The sequence below is a fragment of the Manihot esculenta genome, chromosome 9 (assembly GCF_001659605.2).
Source record: "Manihot esculenta cultivar AM560-2 chromosome 9, M.esculenta_v8, whole genome shotgun sequence".
In the NCBI taxonomy this organism is placed as follows: domain Eukaryota; kingdom Viridiplantae; phylum Streptophyta; class Magnoliopsida; order Malpighiales; family Euphorbiaceae; genus Manihot; species Manihot esculenta.
In genome coordinates this window covers 32,586,904-32,614,090 of record NC_035169.2, presented here as the reverse complement: position 1 = coordinate 32,614,090, position 27,187 = coordinate 32,586,904, and the positions used below count along the sequence as shown (strand labels likewise).

The window sequence follows — 27,187 nt, the reverse complement described above, 5'->3', positions numbered from 1 at the left end:
TTATTTTCACTTTATTATATCATTATTTATACCGTTAAAAATTAATAAAATTATCACATCTCTAAATTTTAGAGTAAATTTAATAATAATTTAAAAGTTTAAGGTGGAAAGTATACTATTTTTTTATAATTATTTATTTTATTAATAATTTTTTAAATAAATTTTAAATAAATTATATATTTTTTTAGCCACTTAATCAAATTATATTAAATAATCAAATACTTAATTCATATATATATTTTTTAAAAATACACTCTAATATAATTTTTTAAAAATGGTAAATTAGTATTATATTTAAGAGTCAAAAGAATAATTTAAAAAACATCTCAAAAAAGTTATTTTATTATTTTTATTATTTTTAAACTAATCATTTATATTATTTTAAATTATTTTTTAATATTTTATAACTAATGTATTTTAAATTTCAAAAAAAAAAAGCTAATGTATTTAATAAGGTTATTTTTTTAATAATAATTTTTAAAATAATGCTAAATAATAAATACATTAGATAAAAATTGATTGATAATAATTTTAATCAAAATAAAATTAAAATAAATTATTATTATAATAAATTTATTTAATAATAAAAGAGAATAATTTAATAATGTTATAAATATCTGGCTGTATAAATAACGATAGGATACATTTAATCAAATGTTTTAATCGATGAAAAATAAAAATATAAAATAGAATTATAATAAAAATATAATATAATATTTTTTATAATTAATTTTAAATTTTATATTACAGTACAATCATGTTAATGTAAAGAATGACATGATAATTTAATTTATTTTTTAATGATATAAATAATAACATGTACCATCCAAACAATTTTACAATGTCAATTTTAATTAAAAAAATAGTAATTATAATAAAATCAAATTATTTAAAAGTGCATATTTCACAAATTTTAGTTTCGAATTTCTATGACGACACATTTGATTTGTACACTTTCCTGTTTCTAATTTAACATATTTATTATGTTGGTGGCTGTCATGGCACTCCCTGTAAAAGCAATAAACCATAAAATACCAAGTAAAATAAAATATACAAATTGACGTGGTTCCTCACATGAGAGTGACTACATCCACGGAGAAAGAATCTGAATGCTTCTAATATTAACAAAATGATACATCCAATCTTTTCCAGAACCATATTATTAATTTTTTTTTTTTAAATATTCACTAGAACTTGAAATCTGGCCGTACTGAAGCCCCATTGTATCACCCGGAGCCAATTAATTGGTTTGTTGTTGGAGGAGGAGGGTTCTCTAATGTTACTCAAGGACTAGGCAATTGACACCAAACTTCTATTTCAACCTGTCATAAGCATGGAACTGCCAATTAGAAATTTACCCTTCAATGCTACAAATAATTTAGATAACAAACTCTGATTTCTTCTTTATACCATGGCAGTTGTTTGGTGTGAAAAAGAAACTCACTCAAACTCTGATTTCTTCTTTATTGAGAGACATGAGCTTGAACGAGTCCAACTTCTATCCTCACGGCATATGATCCTCTTCACCGGATGCGAGTCAAATGGGAAAAAGGCTCCGTATTTGCTTTTGGAGCAGGCTTAGCCGCTTCTGGAATCCCAAAAACATTCCAGAATCTAAGGGTTTCATCGCCTGCTGCTGTTGCCACTGAGCAACCATCTGGACTCTGATGAAAAATCTCACAAACCAGTAAGTATTTGAATTTTAATAAAGCCAAAAACAAGATAAGAAAATCTCTTTTTTATGGGGGTATTTAATTCCTATTGTTACCTGAGCCATGAAAAGGACTCTAGATGTGTGGCCAGTGAGTTCTGCCATTTTCACCATTGATGGATATTTCCATAGTGTGAGTTGATTTTGAGTAAATCCATGAGAGCTAAGCAGCTCTCTCTCATTCTTGCTCCACAATAGAGAACAGACTTGAGAGCCAGTGTCCAATGAGTTCAAGCAGGCACCGGTGTGTGTATTCCAAAACTTTATGCACCTATCACCACCACCTCCTCCAGTGGCCAGCAAATTTCCTTGGAATGGACACCAAGCGAGAGCTTTCACTGCAGAAGTATGGTCCTCTAGCCTGTGAAGCCATTGAGTAGCTGAATTTGATGATGCCAAGGATCTATCCCATATGTGAACGAGGTTATCATTGCCTCCACTAGCTAATTGTTGGCCAGAAGCTGACCATTTAAGTCCACAAACCTCTTGTTGGTGTCCTCTATACGTCTCCACAATGTGTGATCTAATTCTCACATCATTATTAATTATTTGGCCATCCATTCCTCCAGTAGTGAGGATATGGTTGTTCCATGCCAGTGACCCAACTCTTGATCTGTGCCCACCTTTCAACGTTCTTAGCTGCAGACATAAACGGAAACAAATTGAGAGATTAGAAACCCTGAGAGACAGAGAGAGAGAGAGAGAGAGGACAAGAGAAGGCCGATAAACAGAGAAAATCAAGTAACCCATAAACGGAAACAAATTGAGAGATTAGAAACCCTGAGAGACAGAGAGAGAGACAGAGAGAGAGAGGACAAGAGAAGGCCGACAAACAGAGAAAATCAAGTAACCTGTCTATTAGCGGCAGAATCCCACAACTGGACCTCAGAATTGTTCAAGCCAATGGCAATGTGGCGTCCATCAGGAGCCCAATTGACACTGGTAACAGGACCAATTTCATCATCAATTGTCACAAGTTCTGAGGTAGAACCATCAGAAGCATCCCACAAATACACACTGTTTCCAAGAGCTATAGCTAGAACATTGCTGCTGCCCCAATCCAGTAAGTTCAGGTAGAAATCATCAACAAGGTCTGGAGCATCCAATGTCCTCTCAGAACTCTATACAAAGGGGAATAAATCAAATAATTAATACAGAAATAGATGTATCAGCATCAGCAATCCAAATTTTATGCTTAAAACCAAGAAAAGCAAAAGAAGATTGGATATGATACCTGTGGAATGTGTCTGCGCGGCTTAGTTGGTTTAGCCTGAAGCTGAGATGAGGAAATGTGCTCTTGAGGGATCAATTCAACAGGAGCAGGAGGCTTGTTTTTGAAAGCTAGAATTCGAGTCCGATTCAGGTTCAAAGTTTCTGCCAGTTGCTTTCTGTAGGCCTCTCTTGCTGGTGAGCAATCTAAAGGGTTCTCTTTACCTTTCTTACCTTCAGTTAGCATGTAATGTGCATAGTCCCAATCTATTGCTGACCGATTCGGAATAAATCTATCCAACTGTTACATCAAGACCCAATTCACAAATAGGGTTTAAAACACGTCAAATTTGGATTATTTCAGAAAATTTTCAGAATTTATTTGTGAACAGATTTCAGATTTGAGTTGTTACGTTTTCTTTAGAACTCTTTCTCTGAAGAATCTGCTCTTGAAGCGGGAATCTGGATTGTGATTTCAAGTTCGAAGAGGAGTTTACTGATCCTGCATCCATAATGTTAATACAAACAGAAAAAAGGAATAACAAAACAAAAAGAATACAAACCAAGAAACCAAATCCTGTAAAACAAGAAGACGGATTAGATAGAAAGATAAACACCAAACAGAAGACAAAGATAAAAGACAGATAAGGAGAGCGATACAGAAGGCTTAGCGAGCTTTGCTGTTGATTGAGAGAGAGAGAGAGAGATTATGATTGTGGATTATCAAGTGAACTTCTGGATTTTTATACCGCTTGGAATCGCAATTAGGGTTTTGTATTCGCTTGGTGGATTGAAGCGTTCGCCTTCAAAGATTTTAAAATGGAAATAAAAGAAGAAAAGGATGACAGGGAGTGCTGAAGAGCGGCAACGGCTACTCACCCTGGGAATGAAATGACCGTTGCAAAATAGATTGACCAAAATACCCTTGCTATACTTCTTAAATTTTTATAATTATTAAATTAAATATTTATGTATAAAATTTAATTAATTCTACACAATCCTTATATAAATATTCAATTTAATTTTTATTTATACTTATTTTCACATGAGATAATTTTTACATGCATCTTCTTTCATTTTATACATTTAAACAGTGATGTTTATTTTTTCAAAATTAATCTTTTCAAAAAATATATCCATTATGAAAAAACAAAATAATGATTTATATTTAAAAAATGTAAAAAGCATTTTTTTAATTAATTATAAAAATTAAATGATTTATTTTTAATATTAAAAATAAAATTACTGCGTAGAATTAAAATAATAATTTATTGTATTAATTTTATCAAAATTATTATATTTATAGAAACTTATATTTGAGGTATCATTATTTTATATTAATTTAATATTCTTATTTAAATTAATTATTAATAAAAAAGAAATTCATACAACTTTAGGCAAGAAAAACACATGAAAGAATCCATCAATTTGGACAATAATTAAAATTAATAAAATTATAATAGTTAATTTATATATTATTATAATTTTAAAAAATAGATAATAATTAAAAATAAATGAAAATGATCGAACGGATAGAGTATATGTATATATATTGTTTTTTTTCACTCATAAACTTAATCTAATTGTAAGTGCATTTGAGTAGATTTAAGAGATTTCAAATTATATTCCTCCAACCTCAATTCTCAATTAAAAAATATATATATATAATTTTATCCAAAATTTTCATACTTCAGTTGGTTGAAAATTAATGAAGTGGAAAATTAAGAGTTTTGAGATTCATCACTAATTAGTGAAGATAAATTAAATCAAATATTTATCAATAAATGATCTTAAATTTAAGTCTTATTCTTATTAAATGTATTAAAAAACTTAGCATTATTTACTGGTTGAAGGATGTTTATTTACTTATTATTTTTTTGGCCAATTACACAATTAATACCTAAGATTTATATGTTTTTACATTTTAATTTAAATATTTTAATGTTGGACAATAAGTAGTATGCAATTTAAATCAAAAAAATTAATCAAATTAAATTAATTCAAAAATTTTGTTAGGTTTTTATTTTTTATAATTTTAGTTATTTTGATTCGGTTAAATTTTAGTTAAAGATAAATTAATAAAATCAAACCGATTAGTGAGTAATAATATAGTATTTTTAATAATTTAGAAAAATTAAACCATAACTAAAATTGAAATATTTTAATTAAAATATAATATTAAAAATAATGTAAAAAAAATAAAAGTTTATTAAAAAGTCCAACTTATCAAACTAAACTGAATCAAATCAAATTAAATAAGTTTAATTCAAATTAATTTCTCCCTAAAATCAATTCAGTTCATTTTTGTAAATACTAAAATTTTAATTAAATTAAATAAGTTTAATTTAAATTAATTTCTCCTTAAAATCAATTCAGTTATTTTTATAAATACTAAAATTTTAATTTTAATTTATTTAATTCAGTGTAATTTTAAATACGGCAAACATATGAAATTCAACTTTTGTACAAATAGTATATCATGTATAATAAGCAGATATTATACATTTCATATTATGTGTAAAAAAAAATTCAAATATTAAATTTCAAAGCTTCATTTTAAATTTTAATTAAAATTAAATCCAAATAAAAATATTGAATATTTATTATCTAACATTAAAATGTTTGAATTAAATTATAAAAATACATAAATATTGGGCATGTATTATCCAAACAGCCTTATTTATTTATTTTTAATTGTATTGTTTATCAAAGTTTTAAAAGAAATCTTAGAAACATTTACTTTCTCAAGTAATTTTTTTTAAGCAAAACTACTAATTGTATTAATAAAATTATATAAAATAAAGAGAAATATCATCTCAGACAGAAAAACGATCATACCTAATAAATTTTCTGACCAAAATATGAGCAGACTTTCTTAAGTGATTATTTAACACTTCTATTTATATGAGACCGAGAGTATAATAATTAATGATTAATTAATATAATAAATATTTTTTATATAATAAAATAAAAAATATTAAATTATCACTTAAAAAATAATTATGGCTAGCTTTTTGCATAGTTTAATTATCTTTCTCTCCAAACTTTTAAATATAGAAAAGCTCTTAAAAAAATAATTTGTATTTATAAGGTCTCTGTCTATCTCATTTAAGTCTCAACATTTGTAGAGAGAGAATTTTCTCTCTTTTCTTTTTTGCTTGCTAGGGTTGAAAACCCTTTTGCTGCCGCTCCCTATCGGTAGGCAGAGGAGGCTTTTCTCCTCTTACTTGATCATGAGTTTCTCTCTTCACTGCCGGATTAGAGTTGTGTATTTTTATTTTTAGGTTTATTTTGTTAGTAGGTGATGCCTTTTAGTGAAGATTTCTATTTCAAAGGCTGTGTTTTTATTTTCCTTTTTCCTTTTGTGATGGCATGTTGCTCACCATCAATTCATTTGGTAGTTGGATAGGAGCAAGAGATTGTTCTGGGTTGTGATGTTGGTAAAGCATATATGCGATAAAGATAATACTATTCAATAAGATTGAACGCAGTGCAAGAAATAAAAAAATAAAATTTTTCTTCAATATGGATCACATTTAAATGAAAAAAATAATAATAATTAAAGAGAAATAAATATCTTTTATTTTTGTTGGAGCAAAATATGAGGTTGTTCGTTGTAGTAAGCTACAAACCGTCAAGTGTCCGATCTCTAACGATATCCACACAAAATAACAATTGAAAAATCTTAGAGTAGTTCTAAGGGTTTGAGAAAATGAGAGGTTTTGAGTATTAGCTCTCCAATCCTACAAATTCTGGAGGCTCTTAAAAAATAGTTTCTACCAAAATCTTTTTCAGCCTCTCATAAAATACCCTTTTATACTAAAATTCTAGTATTGCAGTATAATAGTATTTATTTATTTATTTAACTAATTAAATAAATTATGATTATAGTACAAAACTTTAATAATTAAGTCATATAAATTTTAGACAATTTTAATTAAGTCCATACTTAATTAATTAGATCAAATTTGTAATTCTTTCAAATTATATTACAATTTTATTCCAATGCCAATTTATATATAATTAAGTCCTACTTCATTTAATTTCTCATTTTATTTTCTCTTACAATTCTTTATGCGTATGACCCATTAGATTTCAAATATCTTAACAACAAATATAATTAAATAATTTATTAATTTGAATATCAAGAACATTATCCAGCAACATGTCAAGACTACTCAAATATTTGGAATGTCAAAAATAGTTTGATTTAACCTTTCAATAAGTGTAATTAATATCCCTTCATCACAAATGCTCCGATTTAACATTTAATACATGAAACGTATTTGCAATGTTAAATCATATTAGTTATTATTTATTAACTATTGAACTATTGAATAAAATTACAAATCTCATTTGCTAATTTCATTATATCTTGTGCAAGGATTTCTTGATCAATACTGGTATAGAATAAATGAGACATTCTCTCATTTAATATAAGGTGATGAATTCTATCTCAATTACATAAATATCTTCATATAATTTCTAATATATCCAATTTATCCCCATTTGTTACTCATGAATCAAGTAACATGTAAAATAAATCAAAACATAAAAGTATGTATATAATATTATTTATTGATTTCAAGTCAAAAGATCACTTATACAACCACTACTTGAATAATCCATAAACACATATTATTTCCATATGGATTTATCAGACGGATCAATTCAGTGCACTTATTCATAAAATAAGCACCTACATATTAATTTTAGATATCTCACATATCTCAATCTATGAGATAGTTGTTTCTTCTAAAAGGAAAAAACATGATATATACTAGTTTTAACAGCTCTAATAATTGTTCAATCATTATAACAATATCGACCAGAAATATTTGAAAATATTACTTAAATACAATAGAAATCTCATAATCATAACTATATTATAATTTCTTTTGCACAGTAATATAATCCATAGATTTTATCTTTACTTGAAATTCAATTAAATTAACACTAAAGATAAAAGTTACCTTAATAAAATTGTATTTAAATACTTAAAATACACGAACAATAATATCTAACTACAGCCAACAATTAGTTGTAGGGCATATTACTAATAATCTCCCACTTGCACTAAATACAATCATCCATATAACTTATCATATAAGTATATATGTAGTAATTATGTTTCTACTGGAACAAAGCCTTGGTAAGAGAATCTTTAAGATTCTTATTAGTAAAACTCGCTATATCTCCGCATATTTCATTTCAATGATCTCTCTAATCATTTGGAATTGCCTAAGTATATACTTGAATTTTTTAATGAGACCTGGATTCCTTTGCTTATTAATGGCTCCATTGTTATCACAATTTAATAAAATTAGATAAATAATACTAGAAACCATACTAAGTTCAGAAATGAACTTTCAATCCAAAATTGTCTCCTTTGCTGCTTAAAACACAAAAGTATACTTGATTTTTGTCATAGAATCTGCAGTGATCTCTAGTTTGAAACATTTTCAACTCACTGCTCCACCATTTAGAGTAAAATTATAATCAGATTGAGATTTGTTATCATCAAAATCTGATTGAAAATTTATATCCGAATATCCATGAATTTTGAGTTCATCAATCCCTTCAAGTAACATAGTTAGAAGTCTTTTATTGGATTCCTCCATATTAAATCGTTTTAGCACTTTGTCAATGTAAGTGTATTTGGATAAGCCAAGCAACCTTTTAAATATATCTCTATAGATCTTAATTCCTAGAATATAAATAGTTTCTCCCAAATCCTTCTTGAAAAAATTCTTGGACAATTAAATTTTTACAGATTTGTAGTAATAGAATATTATTTTATATTAATATCATCTACATATAAGATAATAAATATCAATCCAATCCCACTAACCTTTTTGTATACACAAGATTCATCCATACTTTTTACAAAATAAAACTATTTAATTGTTTTGTCAAAACGGATGTTCCAACTCCGTGAAAGTTTACTTAAGTCCATAAACAGATATTTGCAATTTGCATACCTTATTAGGAAATTTCTTGAATTCAAAACTTTCAAATTATATCATGTACACATCCTCAAGAAGATTCTTATTCAGAAATGCTATTTTGATATTTATTTGCTAAATTTCATAATCATGGTATGCTGCTATTACAAGTAAAATCCTCATATATTTAAGCATGACTACTGATAAAAAGGTTTCATCAAAGTCAACACTTTGTCTTTGTCGGTAACCTTTAGCAACTAGTCTACCTTTGTACTTTTGTACATTATCTTCCATGTCAATTTTCTCTTAAAGCCTCACTTGCACCCAATGAATTTTGTTCGCATCAACCAAAGTTTATACTTAGTTAGTATACACGAAATCTATTTCAAATTTCATTATTTCAAACCAATTTGAAAAATCAATATCAAACATTGCTTCTTCATAACTGGTAGGCTCATCAAGTATGAGTGAAACATTGTTATGAGTTTTCACAAGAAGGTCTAATTTTATTGGAACGCAACTTGTCCTAATACATATTTGTGGTGATAGTTTGTGTATCTATAGTAGACGTTGCAGTCTATGGTTCTTGTTTTATTTGGATATCCATTTGTGGTTCTTAAATTTCTTCAAATTCTATTTGACTCCCACTGTTCCTTCAAAAAAAATATTTAAAAAAATATATATATTTTGAGACAAACACTTTTTCAATAAAATAATAGAAGTAATATCTTTTTTTTAAATATTCCACAAACTTATATTTATCTAATTTAGCTCCTACCTTATCAAATATTAGACAATTCATGTAAGCATCATATCCCCAACTACCTCATTGAAGACCATAAACAAAAAGGGCCGGGCCAACTCACACCACCCTTTAATATGTAAATTTAATAGTAGCCATTAATTTTATTTTATTAACATTATTCACTATTATTATATATAAATTAAAAGATTTTTTTAAAAAAATATTATATAGTTAAGATTGATTTTATTAAATAATCTTAATTATTTTAATTTAGTTAAGAATTCAAACTAGGTATGACTGGTCTAGCCAAGTACAGTGTAATAATGCATTATATTAAATACTCGACAGCCGGTGATCCCATACTCCCACGTTATTACTCTTTAAATATTTATAAACACAGGCTGAGGCTTCACTTATTAAATATTTTAATATTTTAATTTTACTCGCTTGTCCTCTTCCTTTAAGTGCTAAGCAACTCAAAATCGCCATTAAATATTACGAACTCAAGGTGGAATCTTCCTTCCTTTCATACTTTTAATTATACAGTTCTTTATTTTGTATATATTATATAAGCATCGTCACTTTAGCAAATAAGACCTTCCCCGGCCTGATTCTTCACCGGAAAAAAACCACTCTTTCCTGCTCGACTGCGGTGGATCCATCACAGTCCTGCGTCGTACGGATTTTTTTTACATGTGTCCACGTGCAAACATAATTCTCATTCATCAAATTTAGGCTATTTTGTTATCGTTGGATTTGCGTGGAGAGTTTTAAAGAGATTCGGCCACTCGCTAATATTTTATTTGATTTTATTAAATAAAATATCTCTCATTTTTTTATTTATATTATCATTTTATCTCTATAATTTAATAATAATATAATTGGAAAAATAATTAGATACTAAGCACTCCATTACTATAATTTTTTTTTAAAATATTGCAAGTACAAATTAATTGTTTTTTAAAAAAAATCAGAATTTAAAGATAAATTTTTACTAAAATAAAAGCATAACCGGACAAGATGGTCATTTTGCAAGAATCATGCCCATTTTGTGACCGACCCTTGCAGCAACTGGGGCCGTTAAATCAAACGAACAAAGGATATTCCGTGAGATTCGCATCCGTTCCAAAACTCCATAAAAAGAACTCCGTTAATTAAAAGGATGGTCAATCGTTAGGACAGGACGGATAAGGGGGAGTAAGGTAACGAAAAGTAGGCGAGGACCGAGGAAGGAAAATGGAGGCTATGTGGTGAGGAAAAAGGACAGAGATGGCATGAATGGAATTTCTTCTCTCTCTATCTCTATCTCTATCTACATCTCTGTCACCGTCTTGTATATAGAAGGGGCGATTCCTCCTAGGCAACAAGCCGCCTGATACTGCTACTGCGACTGCTGCCTTTTAGAGAAATTTTCAGTCTCTCTCTTTCGCTTCTGCTTTTAGTTTCTCTTATCTGAAGAAAAGGTGTATTTGTATGGCCGCCAATTCGAAGAGCACTCGAGGGATTGCCAGCTTGGGAAAGCGAGTTGTCACCCAGATCTGGACTGCTAATTACTCTTCATCGTCTCGCTGTGCTTCTGCTTTCACTGTCAGGTTTACTTTCTGTTCTTCCTTTTTCTTGCCTTTTCTTCTCGAGCTTGGAGTGAAATTTTGTGCAAGTTTTGAAGCTTGTTTGATTAGGATATGGAGCTATTGATTGGATTGTGTTATTTACACTGTTGTGATCTGAGTTGGTGGTTTGTTTGTGGAATCCGCAAAATGAAGTTAACAATTGTAAGCTTTTCCCTCGGTAGCTAACTTATACATTTTCCATATTTTATTTTTAAAATTGAGGCATAAAAAAGATTTTCTTGTATGATAAAGGAACTTTTGTGGATTTTCTTTTTATTTTTTTTTTTTAAAAAAAAAGAAGAAATATCTGTTCTTCATTGATTCTAAACTTGGAATTTTATTTTGCTCCAAAATTTTTTTGACATTGTAAATATCATTTCCTTTAAAAGGACTTTCGTACAAAAGGGATATTTTTGCCTTGCTGAGTGGTCTACTGGGCCAGTGGTTTCTTGATGAGATAATTCTCCAAGGAGGGTATTTCCGTAATTTAGACATTTGATAAGGGCACTTTCACAAATTTTCGTATGAGATAATTCTCCACAAGGGGTACTTTCGTAATTCAATATGTGATTCATTTCTTTACAGAATTAGATATATTTGTTTCTTCATTATTTTTTTTTCCAAGATTAATTCCATTGAGTTGGAAAGATATAACATAGCAAACCCAGGCCCAAACAATCAATTTAGAAAAAAAAAAAAAGGGTCTCAGAAAAGCAATAAAAAATAAAAAAAGACAGCCCACCCTTCTGAAATTTTTTTTCTTGGGTTTGATTTTGGCATTTGGGTGTGGGGTCGTTGTCAGAGTTGCTGCTTGATGGTAAGTTCATAATTAAATAGCCAACTTGAAATATAATTAAGTTATATATGTTTAAGCTACAATCAGAAAAAAAAAAAAGGATAAAGAAGATCCAAAAAAACACCAGGTGCTGGTAATTTCACATTATGAATCGAAGGCCCAATCGAGAGAAAATAAAAATTCCACATTTCAACGGGCCATTATTGATGTTTTGGGATCTTTATTTGTATTGATTTTTACTGGTTCTCACTGTGCATATAGTTTACTGAAATGTGTGTTTTTTTTAATATTTTTGAAGTTGAAAAATCGAGGCGAGATATGGTTGTTTTTCAATGAGCTTCACTTTTCTTTTTGGAGTTGGAGTGAAAATCTCCTTATTGGGAATTGCCATGTTACGTGGTCCTACACCAAGATGCCACCTTTCCTTAGGATAAAATTTATAGCTTCTTGTTGATGTGGGTCAACACTTTTAGGTCGACGTAAATAACTTCAGCACTCGGTTTGTCCATATTCACACCAAATTTTTATCATTAATTTTCTGAAACCAATGACAGTATAGAAGTCTAGAAAAAGAAAAGGGGTCGGTTTGCTAATAGTTATGTGGGCAAGTGATAAGTATTACTGGACGCATCTATCCATGCTGACACATGGCGTATTTAGGAGATGATCATTACACATAGTAACCCTTTAATGATAAGGTTACCAACATAGGAACTTTTCGCCTAGGTGATGCAGGTTTATGCTGTGAAATTATTGTACATTCTATATAATTCTTATCTATTAGTTAACAATTTCGAGTACAATGTCATGGTGGACCTTCATGTATTATTCCGTAGATAAAGATGGGAAATAAAAAGAGTGAAAATGGGAAAGTCGAGCTCGTTTTAAGTTCTAGTTTGTTATTGTAGAAGTTTTTTTTTTTTTAAAAAAAAAAGGTTCTAATTTATTGGAGCTTTAAAAGAGATTGAAGGGTAAAAAGACCTCAAGGCCATCGTGTCTTGTGGGGTTGGGTCGCTATCATTAAGTGTTTTTATTGTGATTGTATCCTCCACCTGCCGATTATCATTTTAGATGTGCTGCAGTAACCTATCCAAGATATTTGAATATAAAGTACTACAGCATTAATATTGGTCGTGATGGATTTGGTTGTAGGAGGGCAGCCCACACGTCTATATACGACAAGAACCTTGATGATCATTTTCACCCAAGCGTGGTCCCTGACGATGTGATTCAGCCCCAGTCGGAGAAATACTGGGCACCACATCCACAAACTGGTGTATTCGGGCCTGCCACCGAGCCTCAATCGGCGGCAGGCGGAGAGAGTGGCTTTTCTACATCAACTGAAAACAGTGATCCGAGCTCAGTGTTAGAGGAAAAGGCGTGGTTCCGCCCCACTAGCCTTGAGGACTTGGAGAAGCCAAATCAACCTTGAGACTACATATATAGCACATGTGCGCTTTAGTCGATAAATAAATGCTGTGAAATATTGCCAGCTTATTAAGGTTTGATAATATAAATCAACTCTTGTTATTACGCATGCTGGTGTGGAAGTTGCTATATAATGCAATCTCGCATATTCAGCTGTGACATGCTTGATGTGGGTATGGTTGTGGATCACGAATTCACAGTGTCATGTTATGAAATATTTGATAAGCTTGTGAGACTTGATGTGGGCTTATATAAATTTTTATTGGAAAATTCTCAGTTATGGGTTTTGTTAGTTCGATTGGTTTTTGTGGATCCTTTCTTCCATCCTACTACTATTAGGCTTATCTGCCAGACTGGGTGGCTAGGACAGACGATAACATAAATCTGATCTGCCATTTTCCTCACGTTTTCTATTATTGAGTGGCTGTTAGCAGTTCTGCTTTTGAGCAAAGAAACGGCAGATTAGGTGCAAGTCATTGTCTAGTAGTTTCCTACCAACATAATCAGAGACCTTGATTCAGCTGGGCGCCATGATGTAAGACATAATTTTTTTTCTTTAACGGAAAAAAAAACATTGTAGAAATTTCGATTTTTTATGGAAAAGAAAAAGAAAAAGAAATATAAGAAGGTATTAGTAGTTGATTGGTTTGATTTTTAAATCAAATAAAAAACCTGAAAAATTGAACAAATCTAATTGAATTGAACAAATCTAATTGAATTGAAATAAATTTCAGTTTAGCTATCTATGAATTTTATCGATTTTAAAATTCAACAAATTGCACAACTTCAATAACTGTAGACCAAAACGCCAATACGCTATGTAGAATTTACAAACCAAAACATTATCTAGATAAATAAAAATTCACACAATAGTACGCGTATTTAAATTTACAGAGATTGATTGCTAGAATGAAATTGCCGATCCATGATGGTGCATTGTTGTTACATCAAATTCAAATTATGGGAGTGGATTGTGTATTAAGGGATGGAATGGAGTTTATTGCAGCAGGTTAATAATAAATTTTTAATAATTTTAATGTTTCTGGATTATGATTTTTAAGAAAATTTAAAGCTGATTTAAAAATGATAATTGGTTTTTGATTATCGTAAAATAGAAAAGTCAAATTATAATAGATTTTAATTATAAGACTTTCATCATTTGATAATTTTATTTTTTATTATAAATTTTTTATTTTAAAAATAATTTTTATTTCTATTAATTTTGTTCGTAGGTCTATTCATAATGTAATTCATAAATTTGTTCGAATTAACTACGGTATTTCAGGTTTGATTGAAGTCTTTTCTTCATTTTTTACATTGTATTTTTGGTTTGGGTTGATAGTTTTTGAATTTTAATGAAATTATGGTTTTATTAAAAAAACAAAAAATAATAATTAATTTCAAGCAAGTTTCATATATTCATGCTTGACAACCTCTGGAATAAATCAATGTATGTACATAGGCCCAATACGAAGGACCAATTGGTTGTAATGGTTAAGCCCAAATAAAATTCGGGTTTGGGCAATGCCCACTCGATCCAAACCGAAAAGAACCCAACAATCTAGGGTTTGGTGATTCTTTTATATCTTTCTACACAGGGACTGAAAGACCTTTCGCTTCCAAGCCGCTTGCAGCTGAACGAGGAAGAGTGATTTCTAGACCTGTAAGTTTTTGCTACTTCCTTCATTTGATTGTTATGCTTAACCATAAACTGACAATTAGCACTGTTGGTTTAAGCTCTGCTAATTGTTTGCTTCGGCCCATTTTTGTTTGCTTATCACGCTTTAAACGTCACTATGATGTTAATGGATTTTGTAGTTGGATTTTTTTTTTTCATTTTCATTCTTCGTGTATAAATTGACTGATAATTATTTACCGGTGATCACTTGCTTAAGAACCAAGAAGAGAAGAACAAGATGGGTACATTGATAATTTTCTTGTGGATTAAAATGAGTTGTGATTGATCTGCCTGCATTCTTGCTTCATACTTTTAATGTTGAGAAACAAAAGATCCTTTTTTTAGTCATTTCGTTCCTTTTTTATTTTTTTAGCAGGTAAGGAATGGTGAAGCATAACAATGTTGTGCCTAATGGGCACTTTAAAAAGCACTGGCAAAACTATGTCAAGACATGGTTTAATCAACCTGCTCGAAAAACAAGGAGACGAATTGGTGTGTAGCTTTTTGTTTTTGGATTTAGGATCTGAAATTTTTTGTCTACTTCTCAGTTACATTTGTGAGTTTCTTATTTAACACTTTTTTTTACTGATCCATGTCATGTATGATTTCTGTAACTGTGATCAGCACGTCAAAAGAAGGCTGTGAAGGTCTTTCCTCGGCCTACAGCAGGACCTCTCCGGCCAATTGTCCATGGACAGACTTTGAAGTATAATATGAAATTGAGGGCTGGTAGAGGGTTCTCTCTTGAAGAGCTCAAGGTACATTAGTTATCTCTATCTTAAATCATATTGCTCTCATGTGTTCTCCTCTTATCTTTGTTCCTTACGTTGCTTGTATGTTGTTGCATCATACTTGTTCTGCTTTCTCATATACGTTTTTGAAAGCAATTATGACCTAGTGGTCGGCAGACAGTTCAGTATTTTTTATTCAGGCGTTCTGGTGTTTCTCAGTTTTGTTTTTTCTTTTTTTTTTCAAATGTTCCAAGGACTTTAGGAGTATATTGGAACGCATGAGATATCAAATTTCACAGATGTTTCCAGTTGTTATAATAATGGTTGTTTAAACCGGACCGGTTTAACTGGGAACTGGATGGTCCGGTTCTGTTCAAGCCATTAACCCTCCTTTTACTAAAACCAGAACAAACTGGTGCGAACCGGCTGGGTTTTTAATCAAACTGGAAAACCGGCCAGTTTGAAATCGATGTTCGTAAATAAACTGTTCCTGTTTAATTAAAAAAAAAAATTTATACCTGCTTTCATTGGGAATTGATCCCTTTGACCACACACACTAGATAGCCTTTCTTAACCGTGGTGTAATTTTTTTTTTTTCACTTAAGATATATATGGAAGTATATTAAATTATATTTATATAAAATGATTATTAACTAACTAACTTGTAAATGAAAAAAGTAAAATTATAATTTAAGTAATTAATATTATTAATAATTTAGTTTATTAATTAAGTTAAATTATTACTTTAATTTTTATTTTTTAGATAAAAAATACATAAAAATTCAATATCTCATATAAATATAATAATATTTATTTTCATTTGTGATTATAAAATTTTTATTTATTTTACGTAAAGTTTTAAATTATTTTCTAAAAATATTTAAATCTTAGAAGTTTAAGTATAAATTTTTATTAATTATTTATAGAAATATATAAAAATATTAATTATAATAAAAATATTATTATTAATTTTTAATTATTTATTTAATAATATACTGGTTAAACCTTGGTCCGCCCCTAGTTGAACCTTGAACCCCTCTGTCTTTTACTGGTTCTTAGACCGGTCCGGATCTGAAAATCATGGTTATAACTTTATCAATGGCTCCATGATCATTTATGTGGTTTGAAACCTTGAATCACAAGCAGCTAAAGGGGACGTGGTATTTAGTTTTTCTTTAACAATTTCAATCATTTTTTGCAAGTTATCAGTGAATAGAAATTAAAATATTGGATTTTTTACTTTCAATTTTTAATTTTTTGTCCAACTCTACTACATCTGTTATTTGGCAATTTTTTTAAGACAAACTTCTTAACATGTCATATTGCTTCCTCCATGTTCCAGGCTGCTGGTATTCCAAAGAAACTTGCTCCTACAATTGGAATAGCTGTTGATCACCGTAGGCAGAACCGATCATTGGAGGGCTTACAAGCCAATGTTCAGAGGCTGAAGACATACAAGGCCAAATTGGTTGTCTTCCCAAGACGTGCTCGCAAGTTCAAGGTATTTTTATTTTCAGCTGACATTCGGTCTTTGGATATGGTATAGTATGATTGCTCAAAACAAAAAAAATAAAATTCTCTTGGTGCAGGCTGGTGATTCTGCTCCTGAGGAGCTAGCAACAGCAACCCAAGTCCAAGGACAATTCATGCCTATTGTACGTGAGAAGCCATCAGTGGAGCTTGTTAAGGTCACAGAGGAGATGAAATCATTCAAGGCATATGACAAGCTGTGTCTGGAACGGATGAACCAGCGCCATGCTGGTGCCAGGATGAAGAAGGCTGCAGAGGCTGAGAAAGAAGAAAAGAAGTAGCAAGCATTTCAAAGTGTTGAATGTTGCGCTCTGCAATTTCGCTTGATTTTGTTTACTGGAACTGTCTCAAACCATTATTATTAACCTTTATAATGTTTGTGGAGTATTTGGTATTATTTATGATGGTTGGAACTTTACCAATTTTGTTTATTAACCCTTTGAGTAGATTCTTGTTACGGCTCAAGTTTCTGATATTATAGCAACTGGGATTCAGCCACGTGATTATTTTGTAGATTATATATTAAATATCTTAATTTTTTTTTTTTATACATTCCAAACAGAGTATTAAAACTATTTCTCCTTAATTATAATTTTATAGTGTGTAATTTCTTATAAAAATTGGAAGTTACTATAAAATTGATGGAAGTTTCCTTGTCATTGTTGTTCCCTAAAATAAAAAAGTTGCACATTTTTTAACCAAAAAAAAAAAGTCTAACAGTATAGCACCATGATTTTTGTTTTAGGAAAAATGTAACTTTTCTCTTTTAACATAAAACAAGAAAAAATATTTAGACGAGTAATATAAATAAGAAATAGAATATTTAGATCTTGTGTCAAAAGAAAAGAGCTGAATTTTTCCCACTTTTTGATTTCAATCAAAATACATTACCCATAATTAACTAAAATCTATATAACAATATTATTCCAACTTTTTTATTTTTATTTTTTTTTAACATGATATAATAAATAACCATCGTCATAAAACAATATAAACAACAGTTTTAAGTAATGCATGCATACATCGATTCACCAACTTTTTAAAAGAGTAAAGCATTGGAATGAGTTATAGTTATTGTTAATTTATTTCTATATTTACACTCCTTGAAAAGTTTTATAAATAAATTAAATTGTGGTGGGCGGAGATATTACCATGTCTGAGGTGATGCAACCGGAGTTAATTTGTGCACTGCTGGATTCTTGCAGGCTGCTGCTTCTTTTCCTTGTCTTGCCTGCTGTAAGCGTAAAAAGTTTTTTAATTAATTCATTTATTTACAATTTAAAAAATAAATATTATGTAAACATTTATTTAAATTCTTTTATCCCACAATGAATAGTTGCGTATAGTTACGTTTAGGGATGTCAGGCGGGTGAATTTTTACGGGTATCCGATCCGCCTAAACCCTATTAGGACGGATTTAGATTTTTACAAAACGGATTTTAGCGGATTCGGATTTAAAAAATTTTTAACCGTCTCGGATTCAGGTAGGGTTCGGAATTAAACGATCGGATACTAATTCAGGTAGGGTTCGGAATTAAACGATCGGATACTCGTTACCCGAATCCAATTAGTATATAACAAAACTAACTCTAACCCTAACCCTAATCCTTAATTCCTTTTTTTCATTTTCACTTCCCTCTCTCCCTATTTCCCTTCCCATAATTTCCAATCGGCCTCTCTCCTCCACTTCATTGACGACTGCCGGCGCAGGCTGATCGGCACCAGCAACGTCTCCTTTATCTCCCTAGCGACGATAAATCTTCTTCTCCCTCAATCATCAATATCTCCTTCTCTCTCCAGTTCGGTAACATCTCCCACAGTCCCACTTTCCGGTCAACGTCTCTCTCCCCCATTTCACTGACGAGTGCCGGCAGCCCAATCGACACTGGCGATATTTCCTTTCTCTCCCCAGTCGACGATAAATCTTCTCTCTCCCGATATCTACTTCTCTCTCCAGTGACCACATCTCTCACTTCTCAGTCGGAGACAACTCTTCCCTCTCCCCGGTCGGCATCGGCGACATCTCCTTCTCTCTCTTCAGTCGGTAACATCTACTCTTTCCGATTGACGCTTATCTCCCCACTTCACTGACGACTGCTGGAGACAACCATTGCCTCTCTACAAGGCGACATCTCCTTTGGCTGGAATTCTCTTTAGGTTTGCAATCAAATTTTTTAATAATCAAGAGCTTTATGTGCATGTTGTTAAAGAATTTTTAATTGCTATTAAAGAATTTTAGAATTTATAAACTATTAATTTGATTATTTGGATATTTGCTATTTGATTATTGTTCTCCAATGTTTCAGTGCCGGACATTTCTCTACTATTTTTAGTTTTCTACTGCTGGGTTGTGCATATCTTAGGGATAGTTTTAGGTTGAATAGATAATTGAGATTGATATTCAGACTGTGCAAATTTTTTAATTCAGGATTTGATATTTGGGTTATAATATCTAAATTTTTAAATTTTTTTTATTGAATCGGATTCGGTCGATCGGGTTCGGGTGTATATTGTTAAACGGATTTAGAACGGATACAATAGTAAAATTAAAATACTAAATAAATTTAGAACGAATTCGAAAATTTTATATATAATCAGATTTGGATTTGGATACTCTCAATTTCACGTATACTCTACCCCACTTACATCCCTATTTGCGTTTTGAGATATTTCCCACTTTTAACTTTTTCCCTTCCTTTTCCATGTCCGTTTTTCAGACTCTTAGCTTTCAATTCTGACCAATTTCGTACTCCTCTTGCTTCCACAAAACCAGCTTTTCGATAATAATTTTTTTTTTTAATTTCCTTATTTGAAATTCGACTAGTAAATACTAAAAAGTAAATAAACATGGTTGTATAATTGCAAAACCCATATTGAAAAATAATAAACATATATAATTTTCTATTTACTTACATCGATCATATCATTAATTTGTTTTATAATAACAAGATAATATCGTTAGTATAAATTAAATATTATTTGTTATAAAGCCAAAGAAAGAGTGGGTGGAGAGGAATTGGCTACTTTTAATACGTGCTCACTTAACTTTAAGGTTTGATTAATATCTAGCCAATTGATTTAAAAATTCAATTGTGATATAATTTTAATTAATTTTTAAAATTTAAAATTTAATAATTTATATTGCAATTTAAAAATTTAACTGAAATATCGTATATTATTATAAATATCAAAATTAAGCGCAAAAAATATTATCCAGGGTGGAGAGGGAACCGACGGTACTTTATCTATTTTTTTCTTATAGAGATTAAGGGAAAAAGAGAAATCTTACAGCACCTCCATAAAGGATATACTTGGGGTTGTACATTGCACATCTATCACTAATCTATTTATAAAAGAACTCATTAAAATTTACTTGATTGATACCATACCTTTTCTAATGCATACTATATTAGGACCGTCATAATATGTATATTTAAAATCTGTACCATTGAAGTCAGACATTTATTATTATTTGAGGTGTTGATGTCAGATTGTGTCTATGAAAGATCGAACATAAATGGAGGCTGATCAAGACTAGCTAGACTGTTGAATCCGATCGAAATTTATCAAACCGATTAAAATTAAATAGAGATGTGTAATACATATATTATGATCTTAAAAACACTTATATTTTTATATGTTACTAAATTTGTATGTCTTTGTTATATAAAATCATTATTTTATAATATAATTTTTTGAGAGAAATTCATCTTTATCTCTTCATTATGTTGAAAAATGGAGATATTCAGAAATTTTTAGTATATTCCGTAAATTTAAAAGATATTAAAATAAATTTAATTTTTTAAAAAAAAAAAACTCATTTATTTATATTTTAATTCATAATTTATACAAATATTTATCCTATCTATCATTCTCTTTTCTCCTTTCCCTGCGTCTACACAATAAATTTTCCAAAAGCACCTCTTTGCAGATGATTGACGTTTTGGCAGTGTCCTTTCCCTGTCTATCTTTTTTTTTTTTTTTTTAATTACTTTTACACTCTTCTTCTTATCAATATCCCCACTAGAATTTAATTAAGCTGACATATTTCTGGTTATAAAAAGAAATTTTAATATTACTAGTTAAATTAATTTTTATTAAATTTTAAATCTTTTACGTTTATTAAATCAAAATAATAATTAATATTAAATTTCCATTTAAGATGAAAAAAAAATATTTAATATAAACTACAATAGATGTAGACTTGAATAAAATGACTTGTCTACTATTAAAATTTAAAATATATTATTAATACTAATTATGAATTTTATATATAATTTAAAATTTTTTATAACATTTTTCATACTAATTTATGTTACAGTTATATGTAATATTATTTATTATAGCCCATGTCTAATTTTGATGCCTAAATATATTATATTTATAATATTATTTATTAATTTTAAAATAATTATTAAAATCCATATTATTTTTTTTTCTGGGGTTAATAAATGATAAAATATGAAAATTGACGATTTTTTAAAAATTGATATCTAATGGATTATTTTGAAAATAATAAATTTATCTATTTAATTTAATTAATATTTGATGTGATATAATTAATTTTAAATTTTATAATAAATTTAAATCGACTCTAATTTTTGCTATTGATAATAAAAATTTAGATAGGTTTTTAAATAAAAAATTTTGAAATACACAATATTTTTGAAAGTATGATAAAAATTATAAATATCATCACAAAATTTAATATAAAAATTTTATTATTTAAAATCAATTTTATATTTTAATTATATTTTTAAATATTTTTATAATTTTATATATTAAAATTAATTTAAACGATAAATTTTATATTTTAATTATATTTTTAAATATTTTTATAATTTTATATATTAAAATTTTATTTTTATTATAAATAATTTTTTTAACTATTAAAAATTTATTTTTTATAAATTTTTCAAAATTTCAATTATTTTTTTAATTTATATTTTTTTTATATCGTTTTAAATAAACGACGTTGATAAAAAGTATTGATGTAATCTAATTAATTTTTTTTGTCAATATTTATTTAATAACTTGATGAATTAGAAAAAAAAAATATATAAAAATAAAAGGGTCAATGGCGAAGAATAGCCAAATCCAAGGATACTGTCGGACGTCACCTTCATACGTATACTGATCACGAAATGAAGTTTGTCATTTGGCTTAATTTTCTGCAAATCATTATTCTGATGAAAAATTATTATTTAATTTTTATATTTATATTTTTTAAAAAATTAATAATCTCACTTTTTATTGCATAATTTTTTAAAATTATGCAAGATATTTAATGTAGTTTAACAATACAATAGGGACTAAAATGGTAATTTTCCATTACTTGTTATTATAATAAAGAAGTCATCCTCAATTGGTAGATATGATATTGAATTTTTTTCATGTTCTAGAACATTTGACCAAGAATTTTGTTTTGTATTATCCAATAAATAAATAAATAATTATGTTTTAAATTCATAATGATTACTATTATTCTTTGCTATTATATTTCTTTAATTTTTTTTATTCTGAAATTTGAATTTAATATAATTTGTACTAAAATTCCACTTTACAAATTAAATCATACTGCATTAATTAAGTGACAGAGAAATTATTTAACATTTATACTTGCTTTATTTAATTTTAAAATTAATCTCAAACTCAATATATTAAAAAATTTTAGAAGTTAGGTAGATTTTTTTTTATTTTTATATAAATTTTATCATTTATTTATATCTCAAATTTATTATAATCGGTCTATATAATTTTTTTATATTATAATATGCTTTATGCTATAATTAAAGTAATGAATTTTATTTATTTTTTATATTATATTCTCAATTCATATTACTTTAATAAAAAAAATTAAATAGTTCATATTACTAAATTATTATTAAAACTAACTTATAAAATTTTATTTTTAAATAAATACTCTTATAACTCAAAAATACAATATTCAAATAAATACTCTTCATATCCATCCTTTTATTATATAAAAATTAAGAATCATAACTTTTATATAAATACTTTTAAATGTTAAATAATTTTTTATATTTATATCTTTTCAGTTTATTAATTTAAATATCAAAATAATTATAGTAGACATTAAACATCTCACCTTCTCATGATTACATGATTAATTAATCACAATATAAATTTATTTTCACCGCATCATTAACATTTTTATTAATATTAGTAATTTTTTGAAATGTCGTATTTTTTTATTTTAGTTTTTTTGAATTTACATTCGTAAAATAATAAATACTTGTATAGGAAATTATTAATATGCTGATATTTTCTCACTAACCATTTCAATAACTTTATTTTGTACTCTCAAAATAAATACTTGTGTAGGAAATTATTACTCAGCTGATATTTTCTCACTAACCATTTCAACAATCTTTATTTTGTACTCTCAAACTTGAATGCATGAACATCTCCATTCAGCAGTAGTCTATATCATTCAAGCTAAGTTAACAAAAAAGAAATCGGTTGGTGAATAATTAAATCAAACCCTATCTGCAATTAAATGCAGCATTAAAATTTACTGTATTACAAAAGTGATATTTCAATTTTAAAATTTGAACAAGATATTGTTAAATATGGCAGTTGGTAAATAATGTGAGGAAATTTATATATATAAAAAAAATTAGGGTATAGTTAATTTTATATTGAATAACAAAGACATTATCTTAAATAACCCTGTTGAAATATTGTTTTTAATAATTTAATTAGAAATTTATAGGCATTATTTCAAAACTTAAAATTAAAGAGGCAGCTAGGGTTAATTACAGAAATATAACCCTAATTTAAAACAAATTAAGCCAAAACAAATACATATCCTCTAATTTACAAATGCTCAACTATTATTTGCTATGTTTAATTATACCCAATAAAAGATAAACGAGCTTTTTTTTTATTTTTTTTTTGAAAGAACAAAAAAGAAAGATCCAAAATTATATTTTATACAAAGCCTCATCATGGAATTTTTGTGATTTTCCCTTAAACATTATTTATTTATTTATATACAGAATATCTAATATTATTGTAACTAATAGAAATTTTAATTAAAAAATAATAATTAAGGGCCAGAATTTTATATACTGTGCATACATTAAATTAACTTTTTGTGTGTATGCATCATTGCCTTCTTGATTTTTCTTGTACTTTCTTTCAAATTGTCCTTTCCCTTTTCATCAACAAATTATAAGTACTTAGTTATTTTTGAAAAATTTTATAATAAAATTATATAAATTCCATAAATATACAATCGTTTGTACATAAACATTCGCATGAAATAAATTTTTTTATTACTCACAGGTTATGCTTTACACTAACCTGTAAAGAGGTTTTAGTTTACAAGCACACATCTTAATCTAATTAAGAAACTAAATGGACTTGATAATTAAACTAGTTTTACATGGAAATTTATTTCAAAACTAAAAGGTAAAATAGTATCCCATACAGCTAGCTATCGAAATAAGCTAATACTTCATCAAGGTGACTATCGACTGATGTCACAATCATATCCACGCCCGAACTCTGATGGGTAATTGAGCTATTGTTTGTGCAAGACGAGTGCACCCCACATATCACATCTTCAAGATCAAGCTTGGACAAATGATCATCAGGAGAGACAAGATAATGATGGGAAGAATATGATTCATTGTGAGAAATATGGTGTTTTATTGATTGGAAGGATGATAAAAAGGGAGAATCACAAATGTTTGTGATGTTGTCGTGGTGGTGACCATGGCCATTATCGTTAAAGCTTAAAAGAATGGAAGAATCTGTAACACCAGGAACATCCAGCATAAGTTGAGAAGCCCTGAGCAAGTTCTTGCATGTGTGGTGGCCGGAGTAAGTTGTTCGGTACATTGGAGGTTCCTCTTCAATTCTTTGAACTTGTTTCGTTGCTTGGCAGCCTTGATCAAACTTGTGAGTGCACCTGAAATAGTTCCTGCCAAGCCATAGATTTAGCTTTAACAAAAATAAATATTTCAATAAATGAAATTATATATATATATATATACACCTTGGAAATTTAGCATTCAGGATCACTTTCTGGCCATATTTTCTCCATGCATGACCATCATCTTGTAGATCAGGACTGTCTTTTATCCATGAGTGGGAAGCCTTTCTGCAAGTTGTAAAACATTCATTTCTATAATCAAGAAAATGTTTATTCATATATAAACATAATGATATATGGTTTTAATTAGTTTTAGGTTACTAATAATTTTAAAAAAAAATTGTCTTAAAGTGAAGTAATTTTATTCTTAATTGAAATTATTTAAAATCTCACAGTTTTAGAGAAGACTTTATTTATAGATACTATATATAAAAATTTATGCTCGAATAATTAAAATATATCATTAACGCAAGCAAACTGTATCTTATAATAATAATAATAATAAATAAATAAATAAATAATTTTTTTTCATTTATTTAGTTATTTTTAGTTGATAAATTCATTTTATTTTGTCCTTATTATTGGAATTGCGTAGCTTAAAACCTACTATTTCTATTAAAATTAATAAATGATGAGTTTTATTCAAAATTTCATTCTAAAGCTCATGAACTAAACTGAATCTGAAATGTTATTAGCTATGAAATCTATGAATCGTATGTAAACAATATTATTATATTACCTTCTCTTATAGCATTCTCTCCGATCTCTCATTTTTGAGGTACTTCTAATACTCTCACCGGAATCTTCAGACTTCCGGCCATCATAACAAGGCGAACCTACGTGAATACTCGCCGGAAATTGCGATACCTCATCAGATTCAACTCCATTCAATATAGAAAGAGTACTCGTGAAAGTATTCACGACCTTCACAACGAGATCCTCTGCGCGCGCAGATCCATCTCCTATAGAGTCGCTAAAGATAACTTTGAGCTGGTTAGCAAATTCGCGACCTCTAATCAGCTTATCTCTAATCAGCTCATCGATCGCCTTTCTCTGATTGTACGGCAAGTTTTCCGGACAACACGATTTCATTTTGGGGGTCTCCGATACTCTCTCTTTATCTCTACGATTCTAGCTAGTAGCAAGAGTGAAGCGTAGAAGATGGCTTTTATGGAGAGAAGAGAGAGAGTATAGGTTGCAAATGGGACGAAGATTAAACGGACCTCATCAAGGAAGTTGTCGATTTGGAGTCTACCAAATCCCACTCTCACTGGGCGAGAAGTAGGGTAAACCACACCGATTTATTCATGTTTTATATACCATTTAAGGTTTTTTTTTTATGATATTTAAACAATAATTATATTATTTAAACTACAGTAAAATTAACAGATGCTAATTTAATTAAAATTTATTTATTTATAAAAAATAATTTATTTTTAAAAAATAATTTTATAAAATAATATATATTTAATACATGGTGTTAATAAAACTCTAAAAAAAATTGACAAAAGAGAAATTATTTTTTTAAAATGAATTAATTTTTTATCAATAAAATATTTTTAATTGATTAATTTTTTGAGTATTTTAAAAATTAAAAAATTAGACATTTTTATCTAAAAAATAATTTTTATAAAATAAAATTTACATTACTTTTTTATCTCCCTTAATGATTACAGTTTCAATAATTTTCTCTCTATTAATTTATTAATATTAAAGTAAAATAATTAAAATATGAAATAGTAAATAGAAAATTGTAAAATAAGTATTGTGTTGGGTTTTAAAAAAAAAGTTAATTAATATTATTTAATTAAAAACAAATAATTTTAAATAATTAATGTTGAGCACGTGAGTAAATGGCGCGTGGACATTTAGGGTTTGAATCTGGGGCTTTACTTAATACA

The 27,187-nt window shown here is 28.4% G+C and overlaps 4 protein-coding genes across 6 annotated transcripts; 2 read left to right on the top strand and 2 right to left on the bottom strand.

Annotated features, from left to right (window-relative positions):
* Positions 1-1,011: 1,011 nt before the first annotated feature.
* On the bottom strand, positions 1,012-3,748 carry LOC110622353 (cell division cycle 20.1, cofactor of APC complex). Of its 2 annotated transcripts, none has more exons than XM_021766838.2 (6): positions 3,334-3,748; positions 2,946-3,221; positions 2,563-2,832; positions 1,769-2,350; positions 1,445-1,664; positions 1,012-1,322 (listed from the first exon to the last, which is right to left on the bottom strand). In XM_021766838.2, exons 1-5 carry the CDS (start codon positions 3,430-3,432, stop codon positions 1,524-1,526), a joined length of 1,368 nt encoding a protein of 455 aa, XP_021622530.1. In that variant the 5' UTR covers positions 3,433-3,748; the 3' UTR covers positions 1,012-1,322; positions 1,445-1,523. The 2 variants fall into 2 exon arrangements, with proteins under 2 accessions (XP_021622530.1, XP_021622529.1); XM_021766837.2 differs by having other exon boundaries at positions 1,411-1,664; positions 3,334-3,747.
* Positions 3,749-10,810: 7,062 nt separating this feature from the next.
* On the top strand, positions 10,811-13,736 carry LOC110623621 (late embryogenesis abundant protein At5g17165). Its single transcript, XM_021768622.2, has 2 exons — positions 10,811-11,202; positions 13,169-13,736. Exons 1-2 carry the CDS (start codon positions 11,084-11,086, stop codon positions 13,446-13,448), a joined length of 399 nt encoding a protein of 132 aa, XP_021624314.1. The 5' UTR covers positions 10,811-11,083; the 3' UTR covers positions 13,449-13,736.
* A 1,215-nt stretch (positions 13,737-14,951) lies between these two features.
* On the top strand, positions 14,952-17,818 carry LOC110622078 (60S ribosomal protein L13-1). 2 transcript variants are annotated; one of them, XM_021766456.2, is made up of 5 exons: positions 14,952-15,107; positions 15,496-15,614; positions 15,747-15,880; positions 17,196-17,354; positions 17,443-17,818. In XM_021766456.2, exons 2-5 carry the CDS (start codon positions 15,506-15,508, stop codon positions 17,662-17,664), a joined length of 624 nt encoding a protein of 207 aa, XP_021622148.1. In that variant the 5' UTR covers positions 14,952-15,107; positions 15,496-15,505; the 3' UTR covers positions 17,665-17,818. The 2 variants fall into 2 exon arrangements, with proteins under 2 accessions (XP_021622148.1, XP_021622146.1); XM_021766454.2 differs by having other exon boundaries at positions 14,953-15,107; positions 15,499-15,614.
* A 6,833-nt stretch (positions 17,819-24,651) lies between these two features.
* On the bottom strand, positions 24,652-26,518 carry LOC110622503 (WRKY DNA-binding transcription factor 70). The gene is made up of 3 exons (XM_021767014.2): positions 26,026-26,518; positions 25,410-25,514; positions 24,652-25,334 (listed from the first exon to the last, which is right to left on the bottom strand). Exons 1-3 carry the CDS (start codon positions 26,376-26,378, stop codon positions 24,842-24,844), a joined length of 951 nt encoding a protein of 316 aa, XP_021622706.1. The 5' UTR covers positions 26,379-26,518; the 3' UTR covers positions 24,652-24,841.
* Between the last annotated feature and the right edge of the window lie 669 nt (positions 26,519-27,187).

Coding starts and splice junctions, on each gene's coding strand:
- LOC110622503 (XM_021767014.2), bottom strand. CDS start 26,378: ATGAAATCGTGTTGTCCGGAAAACTTGCCGTACAATCAGAGAAAGGCG. Junction 25,515..26,025: donor AGAGAATGCTATAAGAGAAG/GTAATATAATAA, acceptor TACAACTTGCAG/AAAGGCTTCCCACTCATGGA. Junction 25,335..25,409: donor CTGAATGCTAAATTTCCAAG/GTGTATATATAT, acceptor ATGGCTTGGCAG/GAACTATTTCAGGTGCACTC.
- LOC110622353 (XM_021766838.2), bottom strand. CDS start 3,432: ATGGATGCAGGATCAGTAAACTCCTCTTCGAACTTGAAATCACAATCC. Junction 3,222..3,333: donor GAAAGAGTTCTAAAGAAAAC/GTAACAACTCAA, acceptor TTGATGTAACAG/TTGGATAGATTTATTCCGAA. Junction 2,351..2,562: donor ATTCTGCCGCTAATAGACAG/GTTACTTGATTT, acceptor TTATGTCTGCAG/CTAAGAACGTTGAAAGGTGG.
- LOC110622078 (XM_021766456.2), top strand. CDS start 15,506: ATGGTGAAGCATAACAATGTTGTGCCTAATGGGCACTTTAAAAAGCAC. Junction 15,615..15,746: donor AAAAACAAGGAGACGAATTG/GTGTGTAGCTTT, acceptor AACTGTGATCAG/CACGTCAAAAGAAGGCTGTG. Junction 17,355..17,442: donor GACGTGCTCGCAAGTTCAAG/GTATTTTTATTT, acceptor CTCTTGGTGCAG/GCTGGTGATTCTGCTCCTGA.
- LOC110623621 (XM_021768622.2), top strand. CDS start 11,084: ATGGCCGCCAATTCGAAGAGCACTCGAGGGATTGCCAGCTTGGGAAAG. Junction 11,203..13,168: donor GCTTCTGCTTTCACTGTCAG/GTTTACTTTCTG, acceptor ATTTGGTTGTAG/GAGGGCAGCCCACACGTCTA.